At 42.4% G+C, this 26,510-nt stretch overlaps 1 protein-coding gene across 1 annotated transcript in view; it reads left to right on the top strand.

Moving 5' to 3' along the window:
- The window catches only part of LOC306751674 (putative E3 ubiquitin-protein ligase HERC1), a gene marked incomplete at its 5' end in the record, with an annotated part of 36,416 nt that extends 10,412 nt beyond the window's left edge, over positions 1 to 26,004 (top strand). Inside the window, 56 exons of the mRNA XM_079235288.1 lie at positions 15 to 63; positions 138 to 183; positions 732 to 988; positions 1,299 to 1,496; positions 1,692 to 1,812; positions 2,444 to 2,684; positions 2,814 to 2,980; positions 3,130 to 3,282; positions 3,382 to 3,479; positions 3,602 to 3,697; positions 4,901 to 5,068; positions 5,206 to 5,445; positions 5,539 to 5,622; positions 6,027 to 6,243; positions 6,752 to 7,046; positions 7,395 to 8,098; positions 8,590 to 8,803; positions 9,474 to 9,643; positions 10,263 to 10,346; positions 10,974 to 11,160; positions 11,288 to 11,415; positions 11,630 to 11,835; positions 12,002 to 12,261; positions 12,399 to 12,451; positions 12,558 to 12,755; positions 14,302 to 14,467; positions 14,565 to 14,814; positions 15,470 to 15,698; positions 15,781 to 16,058; positions 16,481 to 16,608; positions 17,087 to 17,214; positions 17,369 to 17,596; positions 18,130 to 18,257; positions 18,384 to 18,583; positions 18,780 to 18,894; positions 19,068 to 19,199; positions 19,367 to 19,465; positions 19,699 to 19,872; positions 19,962 to 20,246; positions 20,363 to 20,428; positions 20,536 to 20,661; positions 20,751 to 20,889; positions 21,044 to 21,225; positions 21,335 to 21,490; positions 21,580 to 21,702; positions 21,910 to 22,012; positions 22,519 to 22,688; positions 22,792 to 22,930; positions 23,019 to 23,188; positions 23,332 to 23,501; positions 23,693 to 23,858; positions 23,971 to 24,047; positions 24,172 to 24,424; positions 24,538 to 24,690; positions 25,063 to 25,368; positions 25,471 to 26,004. Coding sequence (XP_079091414.1) covers positions 15 to 63; positions 138 to 183; positions 732 to 988; positions 1,299 to 1,496; positions 1,692 to 1,812; positions 2,444 to 2,684; positions 2,814 to 2,980; positions 3,130 to 3,282; positions 3,382 to 3,479; positions 3,602 to 3,697; positions 4,901 to 5,068; positions 5,206 to 5,445; positions 5,539 to 5,622; positions 6,027 to 6,243; positions 6,752 to 7,046; positions 7,395 to 8,098; positions 8,590 to 8,803; positions 9,474 to 9,643; positions 10,263 to 10,346; positions 10,974 to 11,160; positions 11,288 to 11,415; positions 11,630 to 11,835; positions 12,002 to 12,261; positions 12,399 to 12,451; positions 12,558 to 12,755; positions 14,302 to 14,467; positions 14,565 to 14,814; positions 15,470 to 15,698; positions 15,781 to 16,058; positions 16,481 to 16,608; positions 17,087 to 17,214; positions 17,369 to 17,596; positions 18,130 to 18,257; positions 18,384 to 18,583; positions 18,780 to 18,894; positions 19,068 to 19,199; positions 19,367 to 19,465; positions 19,699 to 19,872; positions 19,962 to 20,246; positions 20,363 to 20,428; positions 20,536 to 20,661; positions 20,751 to 20,889; positions 21,044 to 21,225; positions 21,335 to 21,490; positions 21,580 to 21,702; positions 21,910 to 22,012; positions 22,519 to 22,688; positions 22,792 to 22,930; positions 23,019 to 23,188; positions 23,332 to 23,501; positions 23,693 to 23,858; positions 23,971 to 24,047; positions 24,172 to 24,424; positions 24,538 to 24,690; positions 25,063 to 25,368; positions 25,471 to 25,656 — 9,859 coding nt within the window. The 3' untranslated portion in view covers positions 25,657 to 26,004. The remainder of the gene's footprint in view (positions 1 to 14; positions 64 to 137; positions 184 to 731; positions 989 to 1,298; positions 1,497 to 1,691; positions 1,813 to 2,443; positions 2,685 to 2,813; positions 2,981 to 3,129; positions 3,283 to 3,381; positions 3,480 to 3,601; positions 3,698 to 4,900; positions 5,069 to 5,205; positions 5,446 to 5,538; positions 5,623 to 6,026; positions 6,244 to 6,751; positions 7,047 to 7,394; positions 8,099 to 8,589; positions 8,804 to 9,473; positions 9,644 to 10,262; positions 10,347 to 10,973; positions 11,161 to 11,287; positions 11,416 to 11,629; positions 11,836 to 12,001; positions 12,262 to 12,398; positions 12,452 to 12,557; positions 12,756 to 14,301; positions 14,468 to 14,564; positions 14,815 to 15,469; positions 15,699 to 15,780; positions 16,059 to 16,480; positions 16,609 to 17,086; positions 17,215 to 17,368; positions 17,597 to 18,129; positions 18,258 to 18,383; positions 18,584 to 18,779; positions 18,895 to 19,067; positions 19,200 to 19,366; positions 19,466 to 19,698; positions 19,873 to 19,961; positions 20,247 to 20,362; positions 20,429 to 20,535; positions 20,662 to 20,750; positions 20,890 to 21,043; positions 21,226 to 21,334; positions 21,491 to 21,579; positions 21,703 to 21,909; positions 22,013 to 22,518; positions 22,689 to 22,791; positions 22,931 to 23,018; positions 23,189 to 23,331; positions 23,502 to 23,692; positions 23,859 to 23,970; positions 24,048 to 24,171; positions 24,425 to 24,537; positions 24,691 to 25,062; positions 25,369 to 25,470) is intronic.
- Positions 26,005 to 26,510: the final 506 nt, after the last annotated feature.

The following is a 26,510-nucleotide window of genomic DNA, read 5'->3' as shown; positions in this document are numbered from 1 at the left end:
CATCCCACTTTTAGGAAATCAACATCAGAATTCTTAATGATGGCTGCTGATGGCCGAAAACAGGTGAGTCTTTTACTGTACCGATGTAGCCCCGCCCCTCTTTATCAGTGCTAATGTATTGTCTTTGTCTTACTTAGTCTGACCAATCCAAAAACTCATTGGGATCTTCCAAGAATAAAATGGGTAGGTGGAATAAGTTCACTCCTAAACATTTGTTTAATGAATGCATTAAAAAAAAGAAGTCTTACCTACAATCATGTATTAAAGGAATAGTTTAAATAATTTGATGAGAAGATCAACACGACTCTAATAATAAGGCTTCATTCAGCAACCCTTAGCACAAGGACGGGGCCTGGCTGTGGTCTGGCAAGAAAGTGAAAAAATGTATTTCCTAAAATGTCCAACTATGACTTTTACTAATGTATGTTTTTGTAATCTTCTTATTGTGTTCTCGGAGTTGTCTTTTTGGGTCAGCAACATTTTTTACACATCATGTCTGCATTATTTCCAGGGGAACATGTTGCAGCGTGACATTATGAGTGCATATAGGTTCATATTTTTAGATCAGTCTCTTACTGTAAATGTTCTGCTCTGAGGACAACTTGTTTAGACATTAATTTGCTACATTTTTATTTTAATAAATTATTTTCTCCTTCATGAATTAAAACTTGATTATGAACTCTTTACAATGTGTTGACATACCTTTTATTCTTCTGGTCTGTCTGTTCCAGGTTTACCTCTTTGTTCTCTGGGCATCATGAAAGACGCTTGGGATCGGCTTCGGCAGTGTATCAGTCCAAGCTCAACTATGTCCCACTATGGCAACAACACTTTGCCTATTCTTAACCAGGTGTTCCACTTTGTCTGTGGGAGCCTGATCCACTCGTCATCCTCCTCCTCACCAACTCTACCCGGTGGACAGACATGCACTCAGGCAGATCCGAAGGCCATTTCTTTTGCGATACTGCAGCAGCAACAGAGGGCTGAGGTAATATGTTTTTTTCTCTTTTACATAATAGTTCATTGTTACTGCTGAGGAATGATAACTCTGTAACACCTGCAACTATTTGTACAAATTTGTGGGTTTCCTCATGTTTTTTTGGGGTGTTTTTAACTCTCATAAATGTAATGGCAGAAGTGATTAGCCACATAGACTAAAATATAGGTGGACATGATTATATAATGACAATAATGCCAAAACAATTGCAAAATGCAGTGGTGGACATTATTTGGAACTGATCTGTGAATTAATACAAAGGTCTTAACTAACTAGTAACCTTTCCCTTTGTTGTGCTCAGTTGCGTCTGGAGGCCTTCTGTCAGATGTCATCCTTCCTGTCTAAGATGGAGGAGAAGAGCAGTGGGTTCACCGTCTCCCCTCAGTTTCCTGCACTGTTGCAGTCTGTGCAGCTTCAGTTCCTCTCTGGATGTTTTGCTCTGGGAACACAAATCATTGCCTCTCACTCTGGAGCTAATTATGAGATGCAGCATTACATGGTACATCTAGTAATCTCGCTATCACAATGTTTGTCACCATGTTTCTGAAAGCTAGAAAGAAAGAAGGAATGAATAATTATGTCAAGCCAGATGGAGTGAAGAGAATCTCTGAATATTGTATTAATTTGATATTTTTCTTCCACATTAAGCTTTTGTCATATGAATTACTCTCCAATCCCTCTTTTCTTAATCCAGTCTGGTACGCATTCAGCTTCTATGGATACGCAAAGAGAGCTACAATCTGCAGCACACACCTTCTACCAGCAGGTGGTGCGGGTCCTCAAACAGAGGGTCCTGTTGGAGAGAGAACATCCAGGTTTGTTCATTATTTACTCACAGGAATTTCATTATTGTCACATTTTTCAGTTCATCCAGGGCGAGTGCCGAGGGCATGCATGATGCTCTCTCGTGGTTTAAAGTTGCGGACGGATAAACTTACTTTGGCCACGCCTAAAAGCTTACGCTCAAAGATTTCATTTTTCAATGACAGACACTCTCATACGACCACACAGCTCATTTAGTAGTCCCAGCTCTTAGAATGTGTGCAATGCAGAGAACGTCTTTTAAAAAAATTACAAGAAAATTAGATCCTTTTAAGATATATAAAGAAGTTGTTTTTGTTTGTTTAAGAATGGGCTTTCAGCTGTCGTCTTTTGTTTGGCTCTATTTCTCCGGTCTTGTAAGTTGTCTTAGTAGGATCTTGTTTCATTGTATTTAGTCTATTCTGTTTGTTTAATTTTGTTCCACTGAGTGCTCTCCTTCCGGATGTAAACAGAGTTTTATTCAATTTAATTTAGTTTGCTCTGTTAATTGTGAGAGTTATGATTATTGTTGATGTTGAGTTATGTGGGTTGTGTCTTTAGGCGTCCACGCTTGTTGTATATACTGCCCTGCACAACTTAATCATATTTTGCATGTAGTTGAGATTGTCTCTCTATCATAACCAGGTTCCTGCCAGCACCTTCTCCTGGCCACAATGTTTGCACTCAATTTCTGCTACCAACCAGTGGATCTGGTGCTGGTCATCAAATGTGGCATCCTGGAAATCCTTTCCATGCTGACCAACAACAGCTGTGCACTGATGAACCAGGGCTGGTTTGCAGCCTCGAAATCTGGATCCATGCTGCTAAGTGGGGCTGTCAGACTAGCTTGTGCCCGCCTGCTTCAAATATTGACAGTGGCTGCTAGGTGAGAATGAAGAGACCGCAAACAGCTGCAACAAAATGTTCATTACTTCTATTCTTGTGATTTTCATTCATTCAAAACTGAAAGTACACTTGAGTGTTACATGCATAACAACTTGTTCTGTATTCTCAGCTCCTGTGAGGATTTGCTGCCTTTGGATGTATCCAATGCTCTAATGGAAGTGCTGTGTGAGCAGCTCCAAAATATCCTGTATACCTTCCACCAGCAGCAGACAGCAGAGAGAGGAACTGCTGAGAGGACAGATCTGGACTCCTGCTGCAAGAGCACAAATATAATTGGTGTTGCATATTAAGCTATATTTAACTTTGAAATATATATTTGTTTTTATAAATAGCACAACACATTGAAGTATGTTGTTTTTAAGGACAAATTATGCTTTTGTGAAGCCTTATATTGAGTATTTTTTCTTCTGTCTTGGTTGTTTTAGGAGTGGAAAGCAGCAAAGTGGTTGAATCTCAGCTTGCAGATTTCTTGGTGTTTCTGAGGCGTGTACTGTCATTAAGAGTAATGAAAAGACGTTCTACTTTTGTCAAATGGATTGATCCAATCATGGCCATTATTTCACACAAGTGCTCTTCCGGTAAGATAATTAACAACAGTATTTCTATTGTTTTCAGTGAAGAACAGTATATTTCTATTCCTATTAATTCCCTGTTCATTTCCACTGTCCTCTTTTCAGGATCTTCACTCTTCCAGAACCTCCGCACTAAGCTCTTGGCGTTCCATGTTTTAGAAAGACTGTTACCTGCTTGTTCTGAACCGGGTCAAATTCAACAGGTATGACGTTAAAATGTAAATGCAACGTGCAAGTGAAGTAATGAAATAAGAGTTTGAAAATGTGAATGTAATAATGAAGTAGTTATCCTTTACATGTTTTCCTTTTCTCTATTCTCTTGCAGATTATTAAACAACTGTTTCAGCTTTTGTCTGTTTATATGTGGAAGGAACCGCTAGCTGAGAAGACCCATGAGGAGACGACTGAAAAAGAAAAGGGGGTAATACAGCAGTTTCACAAAATAATCGGGTCAACTGTCAGTTCCTTATCCATTTTTACAATAATAATACTATGTACCACTTACTATATAATATTGCTATACAAGCATTATTATTTCAGTGTATTACTATGTAAAACAAATTGTCTTCCCATGGCATTTTACAAAAGAGTTTACTCACATTATCGCCACTTATCTGCTGTCTGGAAAACAAAATAATTCACCTTGTGTACATGAAAGATAGGGCAGTCATCCTCCTTTTAATGCAGAGAAAGGATTAACAAATCTATTTATAGCTAACACTTTGATCTATTCCAACTTTTCTATCTGTCAGAGAAAAAGTTACAAAAAATACTCCCGATACAAACCCCCCAGCTTACATTATGTGTTCTTATTTAGTCATCCACTTTTCTTGATGTACATAAATGGTTGCAAACACTATTTAAATGGTATAAATGATTCGCCAGCCAAAGCTTTGTGTTTTACATTAAAACTCTACTCGGCTTTGGTCAAAATGTTTCCATATACAAGCCTGTCATAACCCTCATAGTCATATCAGAAAGTGTGTTGATGTTTTTTGACAATTGTGAGTGAATGCAATATTTGAAGGATCAGAAAAGGCTGAGTTTGGGTAGAAGTGAAATTCACTCCTGGCAGTAATGCAACTGCAAACAGCAGGGCTACTTGATAGAACAGATGGGCTTGTTCTCCATGGAGGGGAAGGATGGGAAGTGGGAGAGGAAAGAAAAATAACAACCAATTTAATTAGTGTCACATTACAAAGAGCATGAATATAAAACATAGTCCTCCAGTATAATGTGATTATTATTTAAAAATATGTTTGCAAATCACTGATCATTTATTTACATTTATTAAATAAATAAATAAAACACCCTGGACAGGTCGCTAGACGATCACAGGGCACTTAGAGAGCATTCACACTCACATGCACCTCTACGGGCCATTTAGAGATGTCAATTAACCTAAGCAGCAAGTCTTGCAAAGGACTGTGGGATAAAGCCCACTCTGAGAAGAACATGCAAACGCCACACAGAAGGGTGTGAGGGGGTCCCGGGTTAATCAAGGACCCTCTTGCTGTGAGGCGACAGTGCTCGACACCACACCACTGTGTAGCCCATGTTGTCATATTGTGTTGCTTTGGTATTGCACAGTGGTTGTTAACCAATTATTTTTCATGTTTTGCAGAACCCAGGCAGCTATGATGAATGTATTCCCATCGGAGATTTTTCCTTTGACCCACACAAGATAATCTGCTGTTCTTTGGAGAGTGGGAACATCCTCTCCCACGGCTCGGGAGGGAAAGGGTACGGCCTGGCGACCACTGCCATCACCGCTGGCTGTTTCATTTGGAAGGTAAGTAGCTGATATATACATGAAGAAAGAAAGCACTGATGCAGTTAATGCTTCCTTATTGGTTAGTGTCAAGATTGTACCACAGAAATGTGCACAGAGAACGTGTTTAACAAACTGATCAATACTTCTCTCCTCAGTTCTATATTACCAAAGAGAACAGAGGCAATGAGGCCACCTGTATTGGTGTTTCACGCTGGCCAGTCAGAGATCACAACCACCACACCACCACTGACATGTGGCTGTATCGGGCCTACAGTGGCAACCTGTACCATGGAGGGGAACTGGTCCGCACACTTCCCTCCTTTACCCAGGGTGACACAGTCACCTGCATCCTGGACATGGAGGCTCACACCATATCATTTGCTAAGAATGACAAGGTCTGACCAAATATTAACAATCACTATTCAGGGCTTTTGCTCTTTGGGTTGTTTTTTGTTTGCAATATCTGTGTATTTGTGTTTTTCTGCTAGGAACCAAAGTTGGCATTTGAAGGTGTGGTTGCCTCTGAACTGTATCCTTGTGTGTTGTTCTACAGCAGTAATCCTGGAGAAAAGGTACTTTATATACAGTCTTTACTATAGGCACTTACTCAATAGGGCACGTGTTTTTAAATATGAGGCCATGATAATCCTGTGTAAGTAGGTATTAGTATGTTTTTGCCACCAGACATTTAAGTTATTCAATATTTTTGACCACAGTCAGTAAAGAATATAACTTTAAAACTAGATCTTAATTTAAAACCAGGAGAACAGACAGCTGGCCCTCCATACAGTGAAATGAAGGCAGGATTGAATATGAGGAAACAATATATACATGTTTTGCTTTGTAATGTGTAGAGCAAATGGAGATGGATTTTCTTTAGGTTAAAAAAGGAAATCCTTTTTTATTTTACATACAGTAATTTCATTTGCAGAACATTTTGGAGGGTAACATAATTGTGCCTCTGTTTTTCTCACAGGTGGCACTGCGGGACCTCAAGATGCGAGGCATGCCCAGTAATCTTCTTCCCGGGGAGCCTCTCTGCAGCCCTCAGACCACGGTGCTGCTGGAGTCAACAGTGCAGCTCCTCCGTAGGCTCCATCGGTGTGACCAGTGGGCCTCACACATCAACCAGTACATCCACACACACCTGGAGCTCATTGGACCCCTGCTCAAAGAGGATGACTTTAATCCAGGTCAGACACCGCTTTGGCAGTGGTCACTTGTAGGACCGTTCAGCCTGCTCTTAAATAGACCTTGCTCTAGTTTCATTTTACAACACTTACACTTTGCTAGCACAGGAAATCATCATCGATTTTCAAATGGGGCAAAAGTAAAAATTGACTGTTAGCAATAGTCCGTAAATAGGTAAAATGTTTTAGTAATTATGTTACTCATTAGTTTCTGAATGTTGGTTTATTTTCCACGAAACAATAAGTCTTTTGTATTTGTTGAGAGGATGGATACCGATAGTGGACATATGAACCAAGGATGTTGCGGCTCATGAAGAGTTTTTATCTCCATTTGCACCCTTGTTTAAATCTACTTGTCCCGGAAGTATAGATATTCTGATACTGCTAATGCTAAATTAGGAGTTGCTTTCCGTTGTGGCAGTTTGCACCTTGATGCTTTGGGTTACTCTGCTGTGCCTCCACCCTCATTGCTTACCTAAATCTCTGATGCTCTGCTCATGCATGCTCATAGTAATCGGCCCCACACACTTTGAGAAGGAAGAGCATGGGAGAGACCGAGACGTTGTTGCAGACGACACAGGGGAATTGTTGGGACATCGGCGGTCCCTGTCGGAGGCCAAGTTGGCTGCTCTTTGCACTGAAGTGTGGCCGGTACTGGCCCTGATCGGAGGAGTGGACAGTGGTCTCCGGGCTGGAGGTCTGTGCCTGCACAAGCCCAGTGGACGCAGGGCCATTCTGCTGGGAGTCCTGAAAGAAGGAAGCTCTCTAGCCAAGCTTCAGTGGGAGGAGGCGGACCTCTCTGTCAGGTATTACAAACATATATTCATACGCCGCCTAATTTATGACAAACATGTCATTACATATGTTTCTTAAATGATGATTCTCATCAACTTCCATTAAACAATTCTTATATTTTTCTTGTCTTCGTCCTTTCAGTGTGTTTATTGTTACTCTGTATAATTATTTTCTGTTGTTGTTTGTCCTCCAAGTAATCTGTCTAACATCCTACTTTATTTTCATCATTAACCCCCCTGATCTTACTTTCTTTTTGCTTCTTCCTCTTCATTCTTAAATCCATTAACCCCTGTTGAATCCGTCCTGGTATCACCCCATGCTATATCTGTGGGTTCTTCCCGTCCTTACCAATAACTAAGCTCCATGAATTCTTGGTCACCCAGCGACACGCCGATCGTCTCATTGGAGCCCTGTGACATATCCTTCTGCGATGTCACTCCACTCGGAGGCCTCAAACCGACAGTGTTGTTAGACCTGATTTATTTGATGGGGTTGCTGGAGGAGCAGGGATGGCAGGGGGCTTATCCAGCCTCCAAAAGGAAATACTCAGAGGAGAACATGAGAGAAAGTGAGATGGTCGAGTCGGACCCCTTCCCATCTTCGTCCACAACCAAAGATGCCCCAAAGATTGTTGACCATCAGGAGTTGACCTGTCTACCCGAACCTCCCCAAACATCCCAGACCTCCAAAGTGGATGCATTTGCACATGAACTGAGAGCAGTTAGAGTCTCATACCTACTCATTGGAGCTTTGAAATCCCTGACTGTCATTTTTAGTTGTGAGAAACTATCAGATTTGCTCCTAGTGCCTAAACATGACCCTTCCTCCTCAATGAGTCCCGTTTCCAGCCCAAACCTTGATCAGGCCAAGGCTGGCAGCAACCAGTGGGATGAGAGTGCTGAGCTGAGATCCGTGCTTCAGTATGTGGTGCAGAGCATGGTGAAGTGGGCAGTAAGGCCCTGTCCCATCAAACAGAGCGTGTCTCTTGTTGACCTGGAAAGGGCTCAGGTCATGATCTACAAAGGAGCCCTGAGCAGACTGCAGGAGGACAAAGAACACAAAGGTATCTAGATGCATGGATCATATTTGAGACACTTGTTATTTTAGTTGTGTTGCAGAGCTGTAGACTTGAAACTTGGACTTTACATTTTTTGACACATTTTTGCGATTTGTGATATTGGGCTCTATATACAGTATATATATCAAATTAAATTGACTTTAAAATTTTAACCATATGTCCGAAAAATGCGTTAAGAAATGAACAAGATAGTGACATCACAGACAGACATCACATAGTTTTCTGTCAATCAACTAATTGTTGCAGCTTTAATTTGTATGTAAAAAAGCCCACTATCAACAGCTTTGAAAAGAAAATGTTGAAATTCTAAGACACGTTAATAATCAACATTCAGACCTGAGAGACTTTGACCTTGTCCTGATGGACTCAGGAGTTGGACTGACGTACTCTATTCAGGGTCAAGATATAAAATAAATAGTCTCGTATTATAATACGTATTGGGTGATCTGACCTTCCTCTCCTCCCTGTCCTTGCAGAATCTGGCCACCACTTGTCCTCTCGGCCCATTTCCAAGTCCTCCAGCTCTGTGTCCTTGTACAGCGCGGGTTCAGAAGGCACTGCCATCTTTGGCCAATCGAACAGAGCCTCTGCCTCGTCCTCTAACACCGATTTGGCATCCTCTCTGCCAATAAACCTGCAGGCAGAAGGCCTTGATAATTTCAACCCCTTCTTTCCCATCAGCCTCCTCCAGTGAGTATAGATTGGATTAATCGTGAATGATTTTCATTTGATTTACCTGTTGGTTGAGTAAACATGCTGAATGGACAAAAACACAGCAACCAGAGTTATCCTCAATTCTCGTGTTGTTACTGCTACAGACCTGTATCTATTGGCAGCAGCAGCTTTTCTGAAGTCCAGGGAATGGGTGAGTTAGGATGTATCTGAAAAAAAGAGTTAGGATTCTGCCTGCACTGTCTTTAACCTCAGCTGCAGCTCTGCCTGCGTGTTCTTCTATTAACCCAGCCAGCTGACCACAGTGTTATTCCTGCTTTCAAGTGGCAAACAAACAAACAGCCTCGGTGCTATATGATCAAACAGAGAATAGAATCAAAGCGTCCAGTGAGGAGAGTTTTGACAACAACAAAAATAGCTCAGAGATATTTGCCAAAGTCTCTCACAGTTGAATTACATATTGTACAACCTTCTGTGTGAGTTGACACAAGAATAGCAAATAGCAGACTTGAGCATTTCAATATTGACATAAAAGGATGCATGCTTGGTTCATTGTGATTAGTAGGCATCTAACCGTATTCCTTGAAATGCATTACATTTCAAATGTCAGGTCGGCACTGAATACTGGCAGTATAGCACCACGTGCAGTGTGTTATTACTGTATATACTGTATCTTGACTCCCTCCAGGCACATGGTCTTAACTCGGTTCCCCACGCTTACCGGCCTGGTTAGCGCTCCCCCCGTGCTGCACCCTTGCTTCAGCCTGGCCAGCTCTGCTTCTTGTGACGCCTTCACAGAGCAGCAGACTAGCTTCATGGAACCAGGTCCCTGCAGCACACAGGCCAGAAGCAGCCTGGGTAAGAACAAGCGCAGAGAAAAGCTGTCGAAAATCAACACAAATAGAAAAATATCGTCTACTTTACAATTAGTGTCCAACGACATACTGTGTTAAAGAGAATAGCTCTGCTAATTGTTGCAGCCCTACAGGTCAGTTGATTTACAAAAAATAAATAATTATTAAATCAACTTTCTCCATGGCTTCATATAAATTGGAATTGGAAATTAAGTTGTTGTAAAAATAAGGGGTATTATGATTATTCAGTGGGATCTGTCTGCCTCTTGCATGGTTTTATATGTATGTCTCAACACGTGTTTTGCTTTGCTATTGGACAGAAATGACATTTATCCTATCGAATGCATGCGTGACACAGTTTGTGCCCTCACATGCTTGAATGGCACCATTTTTGTCATCATCTTTGTTGGCTTATTTTTGGTGCTTGTTGTAGTCTGTAAACTAATAAAGCAGAACATAAACTGAGGGAGGGGAAACAACATTTTTAAAATTGTGAAAATAACTACATGACTAATTTCACTGCAGTCTTCACGCAAAGTATGAACATTTCAAAGTGTAGCTGTGGGCTTGTTTTTTGTTTTCTGTTTTTTTGTGTACTTTTTACTTTTCTCCTCAATCACCAGAACGGACACTAATGTTTGTCACCAGTCGGTTGCTAGAAATGGGATTCTCTATGAGACATATCAACTGGGCCATGGAGGCAGCAGGTACTGCTTTTGTGGAGAGTATCACTCAATTATTTTGCTTCATGTGCTTTCTATTTTAAACATCTGTCCTTCACTGTGTGCCGCAGCCTTTTTGTCGTAGTAAAGATTAACACGATGCTCTTACTCATGGGGGAAATCAATTTATGCTTTCAGACTTTACCCACATCTCATGGGAAAAAGGAATAAATAAATGAAAATCCAATTTTCTCTAAAATGTTGCTCACAGTATATATATTTGGCTTATAAGACTACAATTTAAAGGTGAACCAATTCTGAAAAGTACTGTTGGCAGGTAAAACAAATAAAGATATATATATATATATATATTATACATTGTAATGTTTTCTGCTTCAAACCCTTAAATCACAAACCCTCCACATTGTAAAAATGTTAGACCTTCCCTCACTTTCATTATTTCATAATCTTATTTCATAATCAAATTTCACACACTAACCCTTGTCACACTCTCTGTATCATCAGAGCAGATGTGCCAGTCTGACCTCAGACAGCACACGAAAGCGTGATCATCTGGTGGTGATGTTCAACACAAATTAGAAATGCAACACTCCATGATCCATCTTTTCTTTTTGAACTCTGACAGTTCACCTTCCCTGTGGTCCCTCCCAGATGTAGGCGGTGACTTGGACTCTCAAACCATCGAGGTGTTGGCCAGCTGGATGCTAGAGCACCCCCTGACGGAGGACCATCATACAGCGGAGTCAGCTAGACCGGAGGGAGCTCCTGACACCCCGTCGCCAGATGGGCCAGAGACGGTACAATGTCCCGAGCGCCCCACCAGTCAAATCAATGAAAGGTCAGGGATTGGAGGAGCATAGTGACATTTTTCTTAAATTGTATTTCTTTGACACTGGCATTATGATATTATCACTGTTATAAATACAACCAGTAGAATGATGGGCTGTATGTTGTTTTGTTTCTAGTCTGTTGCCTGGGCTTGACTGGATAGAGAGAGAGAATTTCTTGGACGTCCACCTAACAAGGAACAGGCCTCCTCCAGCGCGGCGGCGACGCTCAGGCCCGAGTCAGAGGACTTCTTTTCGAAGGGCAGGTCGGAGTCACAGCTTTGCTCCAGAAATATTTTGTGCACCTGCTAAAAAGCAGATATTGTAAAAACAGAAAGAAAAAAGACACAAATGTCTGTATGTTTTTGAGCTCCCATTACCCGATTGAACTATTGTGATCAACCTGTGCTGTGACTATGTGAAAACATAACTCAACATTATACTATTCATTTTCCTTTGAAGCAAACACCATCTTCTCAGACTTGCCATCACCCAACCCCCTCCCTACGCTGTACCAACAGCACACATCAGTCAGTGATTGGCCTGAGCAGGTGGAGTTTCATCCCTTCTCTGCTGAGGAGTCTGAGTTGGGCTACATGGATGACCCATACCATGAAGAAACATATGAGGATCTGCTCACCCCTTCATTCTTCAGCTTGGAGAGAGACACGCTCCAGATAGTGGAGGTAACACACACGCACACACACATGCACGTGTTGTCATCACCATGGCTGTGTGACATAACAGAAACAAAAACACTATTTGTGATTACTTTGAATTCAAAATACAAAACATTGTTCCATGTGTTGCTCGTGGGCTTTTTTTGTTTCATGGTTTGTTTGAAACTTTCAGGCTGGAGAAGAACACAGCCAGATGGTGAAATGTGAGCTGTGCAGCACCCTTACGCTACAATTTAACAACCACATAAAGCGCCGTCACCCAGGTTGCGGTCAGAGTGCTGCGCGTAAGGGTTACGACAGCACCGGGGCCTACGTGGATGTCTGGTTCAAAGGGGAGTGTGGCTCCAACTTCCCCTTCTACCTCCTCTGCAGCTCCTGCAGGGAGAAGTATCTAGCTGCAAACCTGAGTGATCCAAGTTCTAAATATGAAAGGTATAGTGCATAATAAAACACATTATGAATGCATGCAACCAATAGTGATGCTCTGAAGACAAGTTCTCATGATTTTATAGACTATATTTGGTGAAAGTAGATTGCATAGAATGTTATTTGTCTTTCTTTTGCTTCAGGATTAAAGGCCTGACATCTGATTTGATTGGCCAATTGGACAGCACGTCTGATGGTACGGAAGGTCATAAAATAACAGTTGTACAACAGAACAATTACATTTTTTACAATGATTTTTTTCAATACATTTTATTATAATAATGATGCTTGTGTTTGCTCAGATGATTGGGAAATTAGCCACAGAGACGAGTGTGACGCAGACAAGCTGACGGGACTGGAGGACTTTGGGCTTTTGTTGAGACCACTGGGGCTGACTGAAAATAAGCTGGTGCCAGACCCCATTGCCTTCACTGAGCCGGATCCCCTCGGAGCCCTGGTTTACAGCTCAGCTGACCCGACAAGAGCGGCAGCTTCCAAAGGTACCAAGTGTTGGTATAGAAAGACCATAGTCCTGTCATTTGCTATATGCATTCTAGTCACTTTGAGTTCAAAAGTGTCTCAAAATATATATTTCAGAAAAGTGTTGATGGTTAAAACTGAATTGCAAAAGATAACGCGATTTTAAAAAAAAAAAAAAAAAAAAAAAAAAAAAAAAGTGCTTTGACATAGGATGTATGACATTTATGGTGCAGTATTAAAAAGGACAAAATTACAAAAAAACAGTTTTATGCAAGCATGTTCATTAAGGAACAGACATGCAGTATCCTGTTTAAAGGGCAGAGCAGGGGCTGTTTCAAGGACAATAGACTGGCATTGCGTCATCATGCGCCAATCGCCAAGGCCATGCCCCCTTTTAGGGGAAGGATGGCTTGTCACTTAAGGAGAGAAACAGGAAAAAGCTGTTGTGTAGCGAGTCGTGAAACAAATAAATAGGATCCAGGGTGAACATTAGCTGTCAGTGCAGTAAATCGCTGAGTGATGCTGGTGACAGTGACTGCTGATGTATAGTTAGCTTCAGTGGGAGGGTGTTGCAGTAAAGTCTTGCAGTATAGCAGCATCAGACGTCGTCTCCAAGTTAATCTCACCTGTTCTAGATCAAACTGTTGGCGATTATCAGGTTGTATAGAATGAATGTGTATATGTCAGAATAAGCAATATCTGATGACTGTTGGCTCATTGATCCACTTGGAATGGGACCGATCAACTTTATTTATTAATATATTGCGAATGCTCAGTTTTAGACAAGGTTGCAAGATGATACTATACATAGAATAAAGAAATAAATGCATACACATTTATAATTAAAAAAATCAAACAAAGGGGCGCGGCCTTGACGTTGACAAGTACACTGTGTGCCGTTTCGCATAGACTGTTTGGTCTATGCAAGTGAAATTCATGTTTGTTAAAAATAGATGTCATGTTTATTTAAAAACATTATATTTGTAAAAATGTAAAGCATGGAATGGCTTATGTGGTGAGAAAAAGTTTCATTCAGTATACAGATCTTGATATGAACAAAATACACACCGTTGACATTGCCTCTGCAAGATTTTTCTTTTTTACAGATCTGCCCTGAGTCTAGGACAGTGTGACACAAATCCAATTACAATTCAAATTATGTTATCCACACACCTCTTAAAATGTAATTGCTGGCTATGTGTCTCTGTAGCTAACTGTCCTCTTGTTCATGTTGCATTGGATGTTTCTGTAACTTTATCTCTGCTGAAAGATTTAGCCCACTTGTTGTAACACCCACCCACATTCCCTCTGTGCTTGTTGGCAGCAGGAGAATCCAACCACAGTCAAACTCACTGCAGCATAGTGACTCATCACTCATTCATCATAGCTGGGCATCTGAAGCACACAGCAAAGTACTCCCAGTTCTCCCATTTGATCCATTATTTTGACTTTTCTACATGCACATGATATGGTGTTTAAAAATGTGAGTTTAGCAAGGTGAATTAGGGATTTGTCCAACAATTCAGCAAAGTAGCATGCCTTTTGATATATGTTTCTCCCCACCAGGAAATGCCCTTGTTGAGCAGAAGACCTCTCTGAGCCTTGGACAGCAGGCAGTATCACTGAGGGACTCTCATGATAGACTAAAGGCTTTAAGAAGAGTCACCTCCACAGCCCAGATTCTGCTAGCTTACAGCATGGTGATGAGCGCACTGTCTCAGACTGCTTCCAGGTACATTTGACCAGAATATATAGCCTTTAAGATAATTGTTTTCCCCTCAATTCGGTGTGGTTTAAAAAAATAATCTTCTTTTAATCTTCCTCTCCAGTGCATCAGTGTGCAGCCACTCTAACGGCCTAGAGTCCTTGGGTTTGGCAGATATCCGTATCCTGGTTCGTTTGATGACTCTCGCTGCAGGGGGCAGGGCTCACGCCTGTGTGGACCGACAGTCGGGTGTGAAGGGGCTGGCGACAGAGCGCAACAGCTCCACCTGCCTCAGCTTTCTTACCTCAGCCATCGGCAGTGTGGTGTCCCACAGCCCGACTGCTTACAGGCAGCTTGTGGCAATATGCACTCGGGTCAGTTTTCCTCATTTAATACACTAATTATGAATGCTGTATCATGCTAATTACTAAGGCTGGGAGACATTATCTAAAATGTACATCATAGTAACTCATTCTTAATAGCAGTTCTATATCAAAAAGTGTCACATTTGTCTTTGTTAACAGTACATTATTATTTGTTTTAATACATCAATAAATTACCCTTCCTTTATAATAATAATAATAATAGTTTTATTTATAAAGCACATTTCACAGACAAAAGAGGTCACAAAGTGCTCTACTCTTAAAAAACACAGTAAAAACACATTAAAAGATGGAGGAGTAAAAAAAGACAATAAAAATAAATAAATAAATAAAAACAGATAAAAGGCAGGTCATATCAGCTATTTTATGGATCTATAATTGTATGACTTAATTGCAGTGTTCAGTCTGACTGCTTATTGGTTTAAAACCTGCTCAAATATCACTGGTTTTCTCAGTTTAACATTTTTAGTAATTCATCAATTTGATTTATTTTTCATCCTTACTAATTATACATTATGAAATTAAGATCTATTTAATTATGTTATTATCCTGGCTTGAAAGGATTATAGAATTGTGAAAAAAATGTAACTGTTAGCAAATGAATGGAGGTTCTAAATTATATTTTGATATGGTTGCCTGTATGTAGGACCTGATGGCAGCAGCTACAGGGGTGAACATCGGGGCCATCAGTGACCCGCAGCAGAGAAGCTGTCTGAACTCCAGCCAAACAGCTGCAGCCCAGGGAGCCCAGCAACAGAAGGACTACAATGAGCAGACGCCTCCTACATTCCTGGTCACACAAAACCTGGTGTCCCTGCTCACCGAAAAGGGCGTTAACTGCCACGGCCCAGATAAGGCAGAGCACGAGGCGACTGGTGAGAGGACGCATTTATCACAGTGTTTGAAATCTTGTGATTTGGTTATTCATCGTAGCTCTCCTCCACATATGTGACCTAGACACAGGAAACCATGGGGTGTCTTCCTCGTCCTCGCCTCCCTCCGCTTTACCCCACCTGAGTGCCAGAGTGGGCCCTCTGGAGCTGGCTAATGCACTGGCAGCATGTGTCCTGTCTGCGAGGCTGACCAGTAAACACCGCCAGTGGGCAGCAAAGCAGCTGGTGCAGGCTTTGGCTGCCACAGGAAGGGACGGCCCTAATCGGCCCCAAACATACAGTGACCTGGCTGGCGACTTGCGCAAAAGTTCTCTCAAGAGGCTGGAAGGACATTACAACAAGGTGAAGGACTCACAATGTGATCCGCGTTAGAACTTCTTCTTTTAAAAACAGGATATGTATTGTTTCTGTTAGCCCTTTTTGCTGTAATCTAATTGACCAAACGGCGTTTCCTTTATTCTCACAAAAAGATGAGATGTTTTTTAAAGACTTTTTCAAAACATCTTTAGCTCCAAAACTTTCTTAAAACCATGGCCATCCATAATTCATGAAAAAAATGTGTATGCTTATTTCTACTTTCCACTAAAACTGAGATTATTTTAGTGGTGGTCTTTCAAAACGGTGTGAGAAACAGTCTCCTTGGACTTTTGGCGAGCTTGGCTCCTGGTACATTTCAGTAATAGTGGGAACAGGCCTGGTATTTCACAACCTGTCATGAGAGGTGAAAATAACATTCAGCTTTCAATCGTATCTGTTCTGTTCAGGTGACTAGCTGTTCCTGGAACAGTGACCAGAATCTGCTGGCTACTTGCTCCCAGGACAAGGTGGTGCAACTGTGGAGCATCAGCCAGACCACTGTGGAATTACACACCACCTTCTCCTGCATTACCAGGTTTTTCTCCATGTTTCAGTAGTGTTTTGTCCAGTGAGGGTTTTACAGTGGCATGCTAATTTTAAAAGAATATCCAGTCATATTTATACCAGTGAATTGAAGGGCTATTCATGTGTTGGGTGCTTGTACTTGACATAATTGTTTGACTATCATGCCTGCCGTGCTTTAGCTTGTAATAACGTTTTTTAAATGTAAGCTTAGATCTTTATAGATCATCATACCTTTGGTTTAACAGATAAAGGTCAGGTTACTGCCTAACTTTTAAAACATACATTTTATCTGTATATCTGAGAATATTTAATTTAGCAAGTCTACTGTAGTTTTAGCCAAATGGACATAGTGAAAAGTTTCTTGTTTCTTGTTGATGAAGCAACACACCAAGACATTTCTGAAGAGTAGAGGGGTTACTATTCTATTGAAGAACGTGGATTACTTGTAGTTGTAAACTCTTCCTTCCTCTGACTCTCCCTCTCTCCAGTAAGATGGACAGATCAAGCAGCGAGAGGGCCGGTAGATGTCATCACATGTCTCCTGTCTACTGGAGTACAGGGGGAAACTTTTTGGCTGCCCCAGATAACAAACACATCACCATCATGAACATCAGGGGTAAGTCTGACTTTTGTCTCTTTACTAATGTGGCGTGTGCCGTTTTTTCGGTTGTAACTTGAAATGTTGCTGCTTAACTATTTACAAAAAGTTGTAATATGCCCAATATTTAGCACAGTGATTTTCTACAATTTACATTTTTGTGTTACTTCAGGATCTCATTGTCATGTGGAGGCTCAGGTGTCTCGGGTCACGGCCCTCTGCTGGGCTCAAACCTTCAGCTTGTCGGTTCTTGACCAGTCACTGACCTGTCAGAACAGACCTGCGGAGAGTCTGTTGGTGGCGCGGCTGGATGGCTCTCTCTGCTGGCTGCAGGTCAATATGCAGCAGATAGACCTGCATGTAGTGAGCACCGAACTCACCCGCTGCCACAGTAAAGAGGGTGAGGAGACTGTGACACACACACTCTTACTGTTTAAAACGTCTTGCTCTTTCATTCTGTAAGAATGAAATAAGGAGATTGAAACCACGTCATGTCTATACAGTAAATATAAAGCTAAAGCCAGCGAATGATTAGGTCGGCTAACCATACAGTTAGAAAGCAAAGGGAAAAAAGATCCACCTACCAGCATGTTTAAAGCTAACAATAACACATGATATTTTGTTTGTTTAATATGTTCACAAACAGAAATTTAGAAACATCAAGTAGCAGGTTCACAGTGTACATGCTGGAACTATTTTCCGACTGGACACAGTAACTTCCTGGAGGTTTTTTTGTTAGGTTTGTACAGCTAGCTGTTTCCCTCTTTCTCTTTCCGTATGCTAAGCTAACTGCCTGCTTGCTGTAGCTTAATATTACACAGACAATTGAGTGGTATCAATCTTCGTATCCAAGTCTCATCAAGATCAAATTTATTTCTCAAAATGTGAAACTATTCTGGAAAGAGATTGATCTTCTCCTCCCATCTTTCCTAGCCCCCCAGTGTGTCGCCTGGCACAGTGAGGACAAGCCTTTTGCAGTGGGCTACCCCAATGGAATGATCCTTTTGTCCACAACTGAGAGCTATGAGAACGAGCAGCCTGTAGTGCTGTCTGTCTTTCAGGTCTGTCTGCAAACTGCACTCCAGAGCACAAAAAACACCCCACAAATATTTACTTAACACCGAAATCAGACATTTGTGACATAAAATGTACATAATTTTCCACTTATTGGCCACTTCCCTCTTCAGGACAGTGTGGGTTCTCTAAAATGGGACCCAACAGGACACTTACTGCTCTGTTTGGGGAGGTCCGAGGTCGTGAAGATACTGGGACGCTCTGGGGGAAACTGGGTGACCCTCCACTCCCTCATTCACTCCAGCACCGTTAACGTCGCTGAATGGTGCCCACTCGCTGGCAGAGCACCTGATCCAAGGCTCATGGTAGCTGCGTAAGTTTACATGACTAATCCTTCCTTCTTTCTCTGTTGAATGTTTTGCTTCTTTCCTACAGTACAAAGAAAGAGAATAAATTAGTGGAAATCTAGTTGTAGGAGGATTTCTGTTCTCGGATATATTAATTACCTTGAAATTAATGTGGGTATGTTTATTGTACATTCTCATTTCCTTCTTTCCATGTTTCTATAGAGGTTGTCAGAACGGCTCTGTGCATGTCTGGACACTGCCACAGGGCGGTACTTTTGTGTCTTTGCCCAACACATTGAACAGCTCTCAACGCCAAGATAAAAGCACTGATGTCAAGGTCAGTTTGGATTATAGGTTGGGGCTCCTTTTTGCAGCCCTAGTTCTACAAATATCCTAAAATTGTAGTATGATAAAAGCTTATCTGGATTATATGTGACAGTCATTCATTTAGTTTGATTTTGCACGCTGATTTAAGATGATATAATCATCCAGTTCTGTTTCTTTTTACAGCAGGAGAGTGCAAAGTGTGCGTTTGTGCTTCGTGGCCACATCACAGCAGTGAAGTCGGTTTCATTTTGCTCCAGTGGACTGGCTCTGGTCTCTGGAGGGATAGGGGGACTGCTCAACATCTGGTCCTTACAGGTCAGAAAACAACATTCACTGTTTCCTTGACCTGAAGTCAGTGAAAATATTCCTTTCTTAACAATCAACATTACCAGGCAGCTAAACCATGATTGTGTATTATTAAAATCTGTCAAGAGGTCTCATTTCAGGGTTTTAACCCTCCTGCATCTCTGTGCATCTTCTAGGATGGTTCAGTCTTGCAGACTGTTACAGGTTTGGGTTCGGTCGTCAGCACTACCTGGGTACCAGATTTGGGTGTCGCTGCCTGCTTTGGGAGGTCAAAGGTAATTTGGATCACTCATAACTTGATTACTAAGACTTGTTTCCTTTTTGAATTCTAATTCAAACTTTAACTTCATATTTAGCATACAGACGTTTCAAAAAATCACAGTGCTTTTCTTCCTACTATTCCATACTAGTGTTATTTCTTAGTTTATTACTATGAAAGGAGATGCAAAAAGTCTTCTCTTCCCTGTGTCACATTACAGTTCCTTTCTGTCATTGTGTTTTTTTCCAGGATGTTTTGTTGATCTGCTGCACCCCTGACTGGATCAGTGAAAATCACGTGCTAGCTTCCTGTCGTATGGTCCTCAGAAGCCAGAACATCCTGGGTCTAAATCGAGCACCTTGTTTGTCCGTCTTTCTGGAGAGGCTGCCATTGTTGTTGCAGGAGCAGTACAGCTATGAGCGGGTCAGTACTGAAACTATGTTTTAAAGTTGTTATTGTGTTTTGTGGGCTTCAGCTCAGACAGATATTTAGAATTTCGTCTCTTATTGCAGACCCATGTGGCGGCCGGTGACCAGCTGGTCCACAGTGCCTTTCTGCAGAGCCTGGCCTCCCTGAGTGTGGGATTGTCCTTAGAGAAACACCTGTGCCGTTACCCACGGCCTCCACACCACACAAGTCCTGATGCCCACTCCTGCCCGTCAGAGTGGAGCTGGCTCGCCACTTACGCCACTACTGTCCGCAGCGCTGAGGCTATTGCCAGCGGTACTGCCTTCCCAGAATCCTTCAATCTTTCCGAGTTTCAGGAGGGGGATGTCATTGAAATCAGCAAGGCACTAGTGAGTGACAGCCGTCTTTGAGCTATTGTTTGTTTCGGAAATGGTTGGATATGTTTCAGCAATCTGAATTGACTGCAATATACACAAGTTATACACAAGACTTATCTGTTTACTAGGATAATAGTAAGTGGAGCTTCAGGATGGATGAACAGCTGATGTCATGGGCCACCACCAGACCAGAGGTAACAGTTTAGCCATTGTGAAACACAATAAAGTCTTTAAATTATGTTTCTCTCCCTCACGTGTTGTAGTATATTGTCATTCCTATTTAACCTGCTGTGTGTCTTAGGACTGGCAACTAGGGGGGAAGAGTGAGGTCTACTTGTGGGGGAACGGACGTTACGGACAGTTGGCAGGAATGGGAACCAACCTCATGATGCCGACTCTTGCACCCTCTCTGTTACAGACCCAACAGGTAGAAACTTTTTTTACACAGGACACAATCTTTGTCCATGATTTCTACTGTTTTGTAATTGTCCCTCCCTTTTGCGGGTTGTCATTCAGGTTGTGTGTGGACAGAACTGTTCCTTCCTGGTTCAGTCCAATGGGACAGTATTGGCTGTAGGAGAAGGGCAGTACGGCCGACTGGGTCAGGGGAATTCTGATGATCTCTATGTCCCCACTATCATCTCTGCTTTTCAAGGTACAGTATTCATCCAGGTGATGAATTTAAATGTTGGCCTCAAACAATGTTTTTCTAGTATTTGCAACATATTGCAGTAATTCAATTTAATGTAGTGGCTTCTTTTTCTTAGTTTTCGTTGTTGAGCTTCACTGACTCTCTGATCTGTGGGCAGGTTATGTGGTGACTCAGCTGGTGACGTCCTGTGGATCTGATGGACACTCCATGGCCCTGACTGAGACTGGGGAGGTGTTCAGTTGGGGGGATGGAGATTTTGGAAAACTGGGCCACGGCAACAGTGAAAGGCAGAGGAGACCTAAACAGATAGAGGCCTTACAAGGAGAAGAGGTCGTTCAGGTAGATAAACCTGCTTTGAACTCCGATGGGATAGGAACAAAGTTTAAGTGTCAAATCAATTCATCTCTGTTTTTTTAAATGTCCATATGGCTTTTCTTCCTCTTCCCAGCTTGCTTGTGGTTTCCGGCACTCAGCTGTGGTAACAGCAGATGGGAAACTGTTCACCTTCGGCAGTGGTGAGTCTGGTCGTCTGGGTCAAAGGTCAACATCCAACAAGATGCTGCCTGAAAGGGTGGCTGCCCTAGAGGGATATCATGTGGGGCAGGTGAGAAATGGACTGCGTTTGTTCGAACTCGGATGGTAATACAGTTTCCACAGTGAAATAGGAAAATATAACTTCATTACCTCTCTCAGGTGTCATGTGGTCTCAACCACACACTCGTGCTCTCCCTCGATGGAATGGTTGTGTGGGCATTTGGAGATGGGGATTATGGCAAATTGGGAACTGGTTCCTCTACAGCGAAATACTACCCTCAGGTAAGTTAATGGTGGCAAAGGCCCACATTCAGAAATCCTCAAAAGAAAACACGATTGATTTATGTGATTACCTGGTTATGGAGAATACCAACGACTTGCTTGTTATTCCCTCTATTGTATCCCTTGCTTAAAGTATTTATTCACTGATCTTAATTGAGTGCTTTTATTTAATATGGATGAAATATTATTTTTGGCTGTTTATTTCAGAAAGTGGAGCAGCTTTGCAACAGGGGAATTAAGAAGGTCAGTTGCGGAACTCAGTTCTCTGTGGCGCTGGCCTGTTATGGACATGTTTACACATTTGGACAAGGTACGTTTTACTGTGAAAGTGGATTGTGGAATTGTGTTGTTGTACTCTGTCTCCATTTTACTTTTGAGACACCTACAGTGTTTCTTACTTATGTCATAACTGTGCTGCATTTTTTTTAGATGTAGATTACTCGATCAGAAATTCTTAAATTGATCCTTAAAAAACCCACAAACATCAAGATTTTATCTAGTTTGTATTTCCATCTAAAAAGTGCAACTATTGTATTACTGTCTGCCACAGTGTCTTGTTTTTGATGCTACAACTTAGTCAGCTAAGCCTGAACTTTCCAACTCTGACACATTGGGTACTTAAGTAATTAATTGTTCTGGTTAGCAAAAGAGTGTTAAATGCGTGACAGGGAGGGAATGTTCTCTTCTAAATCAATTCACCAACTTACTTGGCGCAATGAAAGCTGCATGCAGAAATTAATATACAATTGTCTTCGTTTAATTTTTGAGCACACTTGTATATGCCAATGTGTTATTTGGCTTCCTTCTGTCCCTTAGAGCGTCTGATCGGCCTGCCGGACTCGATGCTGAGGAATAAATCCCGCCCCCAGCTGGTGCCGTCCCTGGAGGGACTGTTCATAGAAGACATTGCTGTGGGCTGTGAGCATGTGCTCGCCCTGTCCTCCACTGGAGACGTCTATGCCTGGGGCTGCAACAGTGAGGGACAGGTAGCCAACATCATGTAGAATAACATCATACACTTCAACAATCTGAAGTGTGCATTCATTGCATGTCAGAAGCACAATTGTTGATGATGTATGTGTTTTCCAGCTTGGCCTTGGGCACTCAAACCCAGTGAAAGAGCCCACGCTCGTAGCAACCCTCCAGGGGAAAAACATAAGACAGATCTCCGCTGGCCGCTGCCACAGTTCAGCATGGACCACCCCCTCTACCTCATTGAAAAACTCAGGTACACACTCAACGTACAAATACTCTTTGTCGCTATAATCCATGAAAGGCAATACACTCGAGACTCCATTTGTCACCTTCATCTCCAGGTGGCTCTGGAAGCTTCCAGCTAGGCCTTCCCCAGTTAGTTCCTCCCCAGTACAACACTCTGAAAGACTGCAGCCCTGATGTCCTCAGCATGCGCCTCCGGGTACTCTACCACTTTTCTGATCTCATGTACAAGTCCTGGAGGCTGCTCAACCTGGACGCCAAGAGTCCGGTAATCTTTGTTCTAATTTTCTGCCCTTGCTAATAATTATTCACTTACGGCTTGTAGCCTTCTCTGTGCCTCGCTGTCATGATTTCATTGTAATGCCTTGTTCACTTCCTCCTATTTCATTCCCTGTCCTGCATTCTATCCAGGTGTTCACGTCACGCTATAGTTCAGGGACGACAGCCATCATCCGGGGTGATCTCAGAGGTCTTCTATCACCCAAGGTCAACACTCTGCCTCTAGTGCGCTCCATTGGCAGGACAATGACCCAGGGCAAAACATATGGGCCACAGATCACTGTGAAACGGATTTCCACAAGGTAAGGAAGACCATGATATTCAGTCTTCAGGGGTCAGCTGGTGGAGAGACAGGAGGTAATCAAAAATAACTGGCTGCATTTCCAACTGGTCAACAGGACTGATTTGCATTTCAAGACTTCCATCTGTTCTTTATATTGCAATTTTCTTCTTTTTTTATCAAAACTTTGATCCTCTCCCTGACACTCCACAGAGGGCGTTCGAGCAAGCCCATCTTTGTGCAGATCGCCAAGCAAGTAGTCAGCCTGAATCCTCTGGAGCTGCGGCTTCCATCGCGGGCCTGGAAGGTCAAGCTCGTTGGCGAGGGAGCTGACGATGCCGGAGGAGTGTTTGATGACACCATAACGGAGATGTGCCAGGTAGGATGGAAACCACGCAGAGAAGGTCGAAGAGCAACAGAGACCGCTAAAATGCAGCCTGGAATATTCTCTGCTGCTTGTAAATTTACCAAATAAAATGTGTTTTCACCAGGAGCTGCAGTCTGGTGTGGTGGATCTTCTGATTCATACTCCGAACAGCTTTGCCGATGTGGGCAGTAACACTGACAGGTGCACATTTTGTACTTATCTTTCGTTCGTCACCAGCAGAATCAGTACATTTTTAAAGCGTAACCAAAACATCAAATAAAATAAAATCCTCTTTAACTCTGGCATTGGATGTGTACCCTGAAAGGTTCCTGTTGAACCCAGCGGCACTCTCAGAGGATCACATGGTCCAGCTTCGCTTCCTGGGTATACTCATGGCTGTGGCCATCCGCACCAAGAAACCTCTGGACTTGCATCTGGCTCCTTGGGTGTGGAAACAGCTCTGCTCGATGCCACTGGGAGAGCCGGACCTGGAGGAGGTGGACCTGCTCACCTACCGCACCCTCCAAGGCATTCTTCGGCTGGACAACAGTGGAATCACAGAGGATAATTTCCATGTGGTGAGATACTATGCACGTTCACCTACTACCTTTTCATTCTCTGTTTCCCAATGACTTACTTAGTTTTTCTATACTATTCTTTTTTTCCACTCCTGCCATATTTCCCGATGAAGATGATCCCGCTGGACTCGTTTATGGCCCACAGTGCAGATGGAAGGCTGGTACCTGTAGTTCCTGGAGGTCAAAACATCTCCCTGACCTTCGCCAACCGGACTGAATATGTTGAGAGAGCTCTGGACTACAGGCTCCATGAAATGGATTCACAGGTTTGAAATATTGGAGATTGATTTTGGTGAATTCAGCAGATCTGTTCACACGTATCCACATAACCTATATGCATGCAAACTGTTGCATATTATTTCTTTAAAATGTATCAGAGTGGCTGGTTTACGAAAATATGAGATTTCCACCATCTAAATTCACCAAAGAGACCTGACCTACATAGACCGTTTAACTGTACAATAAAATGGAGTGTGTATTTCTCCCTACTGTATCTGAAACTCATCCATTTTAAACACCAGTCTGCCCACCAGTTTCCATTAGTGCTCACTAGACAGACTGTCTGTTGTGCGGTTGTTGGTGTTCCCTTTATCTCGTCCTCAGAAGTATCAAAGCGGACGTTGTTCTGTTGTGTCCAGGTGGCAGCAGTCAGAGAGGGCATGTCCACCATCATCCCTGTGCCCCTCCTCTCTCTGCTGACAGCACAGCAGCTGGAGCAGCTGGTCTGTGGCCTGCCAGAGGTCTCTGTTGAGATGTTGAAGAAGCTGGTGCGCTACCGTGACATCACCGAGAGCCACCAGCTTATTGGCTGGTTTTGGCAAAGCTTGGAGGAGTTCACCAATGAGGAGAGAGTGCTTTTCCTCCGTTTCGTCTCTGGCCGGTCCAGGTTGCCTTCCAACCCAGCAGATATCACGCAGAAGTTCCAAATCATCAAGGTTGATAGGGTGAGGTCATCGCTAATGAAATAACAAGCCATTTCACATCGGCAAACATATCAATAGTACAACCAATCAACTTTTTTGTGTCCTCCCTATCATTTCCTTCAGCCTATCAACGGCCTCCCTACTGCACAGACCTGCTTCTTCCTGTTTCGCCTGCCCCCTTACACGAGCCAGGCCATCCTCGCTGAGCGTCTGCGGTACTCCATCCACAACTGCCCCTCCATCGACATGGACAACTACATGCTGACCCACAACATCGAGCCAGCGGACAGCTCCGACACAGAGGACTGAAGCGGCCAGCTGTGGTCAACCTGGTGATGAATGTATCTTCTCCCATGCCATGCACATTATGCACTGAACACTGGTTTTTATTCGCCAAACCTGTAAGGTAGTGTACTGTACTGTTTATATGTTGGTTGAAATTAAAGATATGTGAAGTTTTGGTTTTCCAAATGTGCAAGGTGTTGTAATTAATGCAGTGCTTACTCTGAATCAGCACTACAGGGATAGAGAATACGGTTTTTAAAATATATAGGTGAATAAGCCACAAAAAGAGTTAATGTGCCTGTTTGTTTGAAAATATGTAATAATTGAATTACCTGTCCCACACAGACGGTATTATTGTAAAATAAAAGAGTGTTTAAATAAGTATTTTTGGTGTCGACGTATTGATTTTGATTTCTGCATCCAAATGAGAATTGTATTGAATTTCTATCTTAAACATATACGTCATTGTTAATAGAGTTCAAAAGCCCCACCTGCTGGCAGAAATAAAAAACGTGGTTTTCACAGATTACTATACAATTCTGCATTATTCCATGACGAAAAATATCCTTAGTTGCTGCTGTTATTTATCAATAATCTACTAAATAAGTGGCTGAATAGAGCAGCTATAAGCGGATAGCCTGTCGTCGCCTCACGTGCAATGTCAAGTGGCGGAACGCCTGAAAACAACATTGCGCACGCCCAGACCCGGACGCTGCCTTCTGATTGGCTATTTGCTCGTTGTCAGAAGTTGGTTGCCTTTTTCGAGAAGGTAGTAGCTGTGGGCGTCGTGCAGTATCTTCTACAACACACCTTTGGAAAATGTCCTTTGAAGAACAAATTTAAACCTCGGTTCCCATCACAAACGGGATATTGTCATA

This window comes from Taurulus bubalis (genome assembly GCF_910589615.1).
Source record: "Taurulus bubalis genome assembly, chromosome: 19".
NCBI classification, from domain to species: Eukaryota; Metazoa; Chordata; class Actinopteri; order Perciformes; family Cottidae; genus Taurulus; species Taurulus bubalis.
Note: the sequence above shows the minus strand (reverse complement) of the source record. Positions and strands in the feature narration are given on the sequence as shown.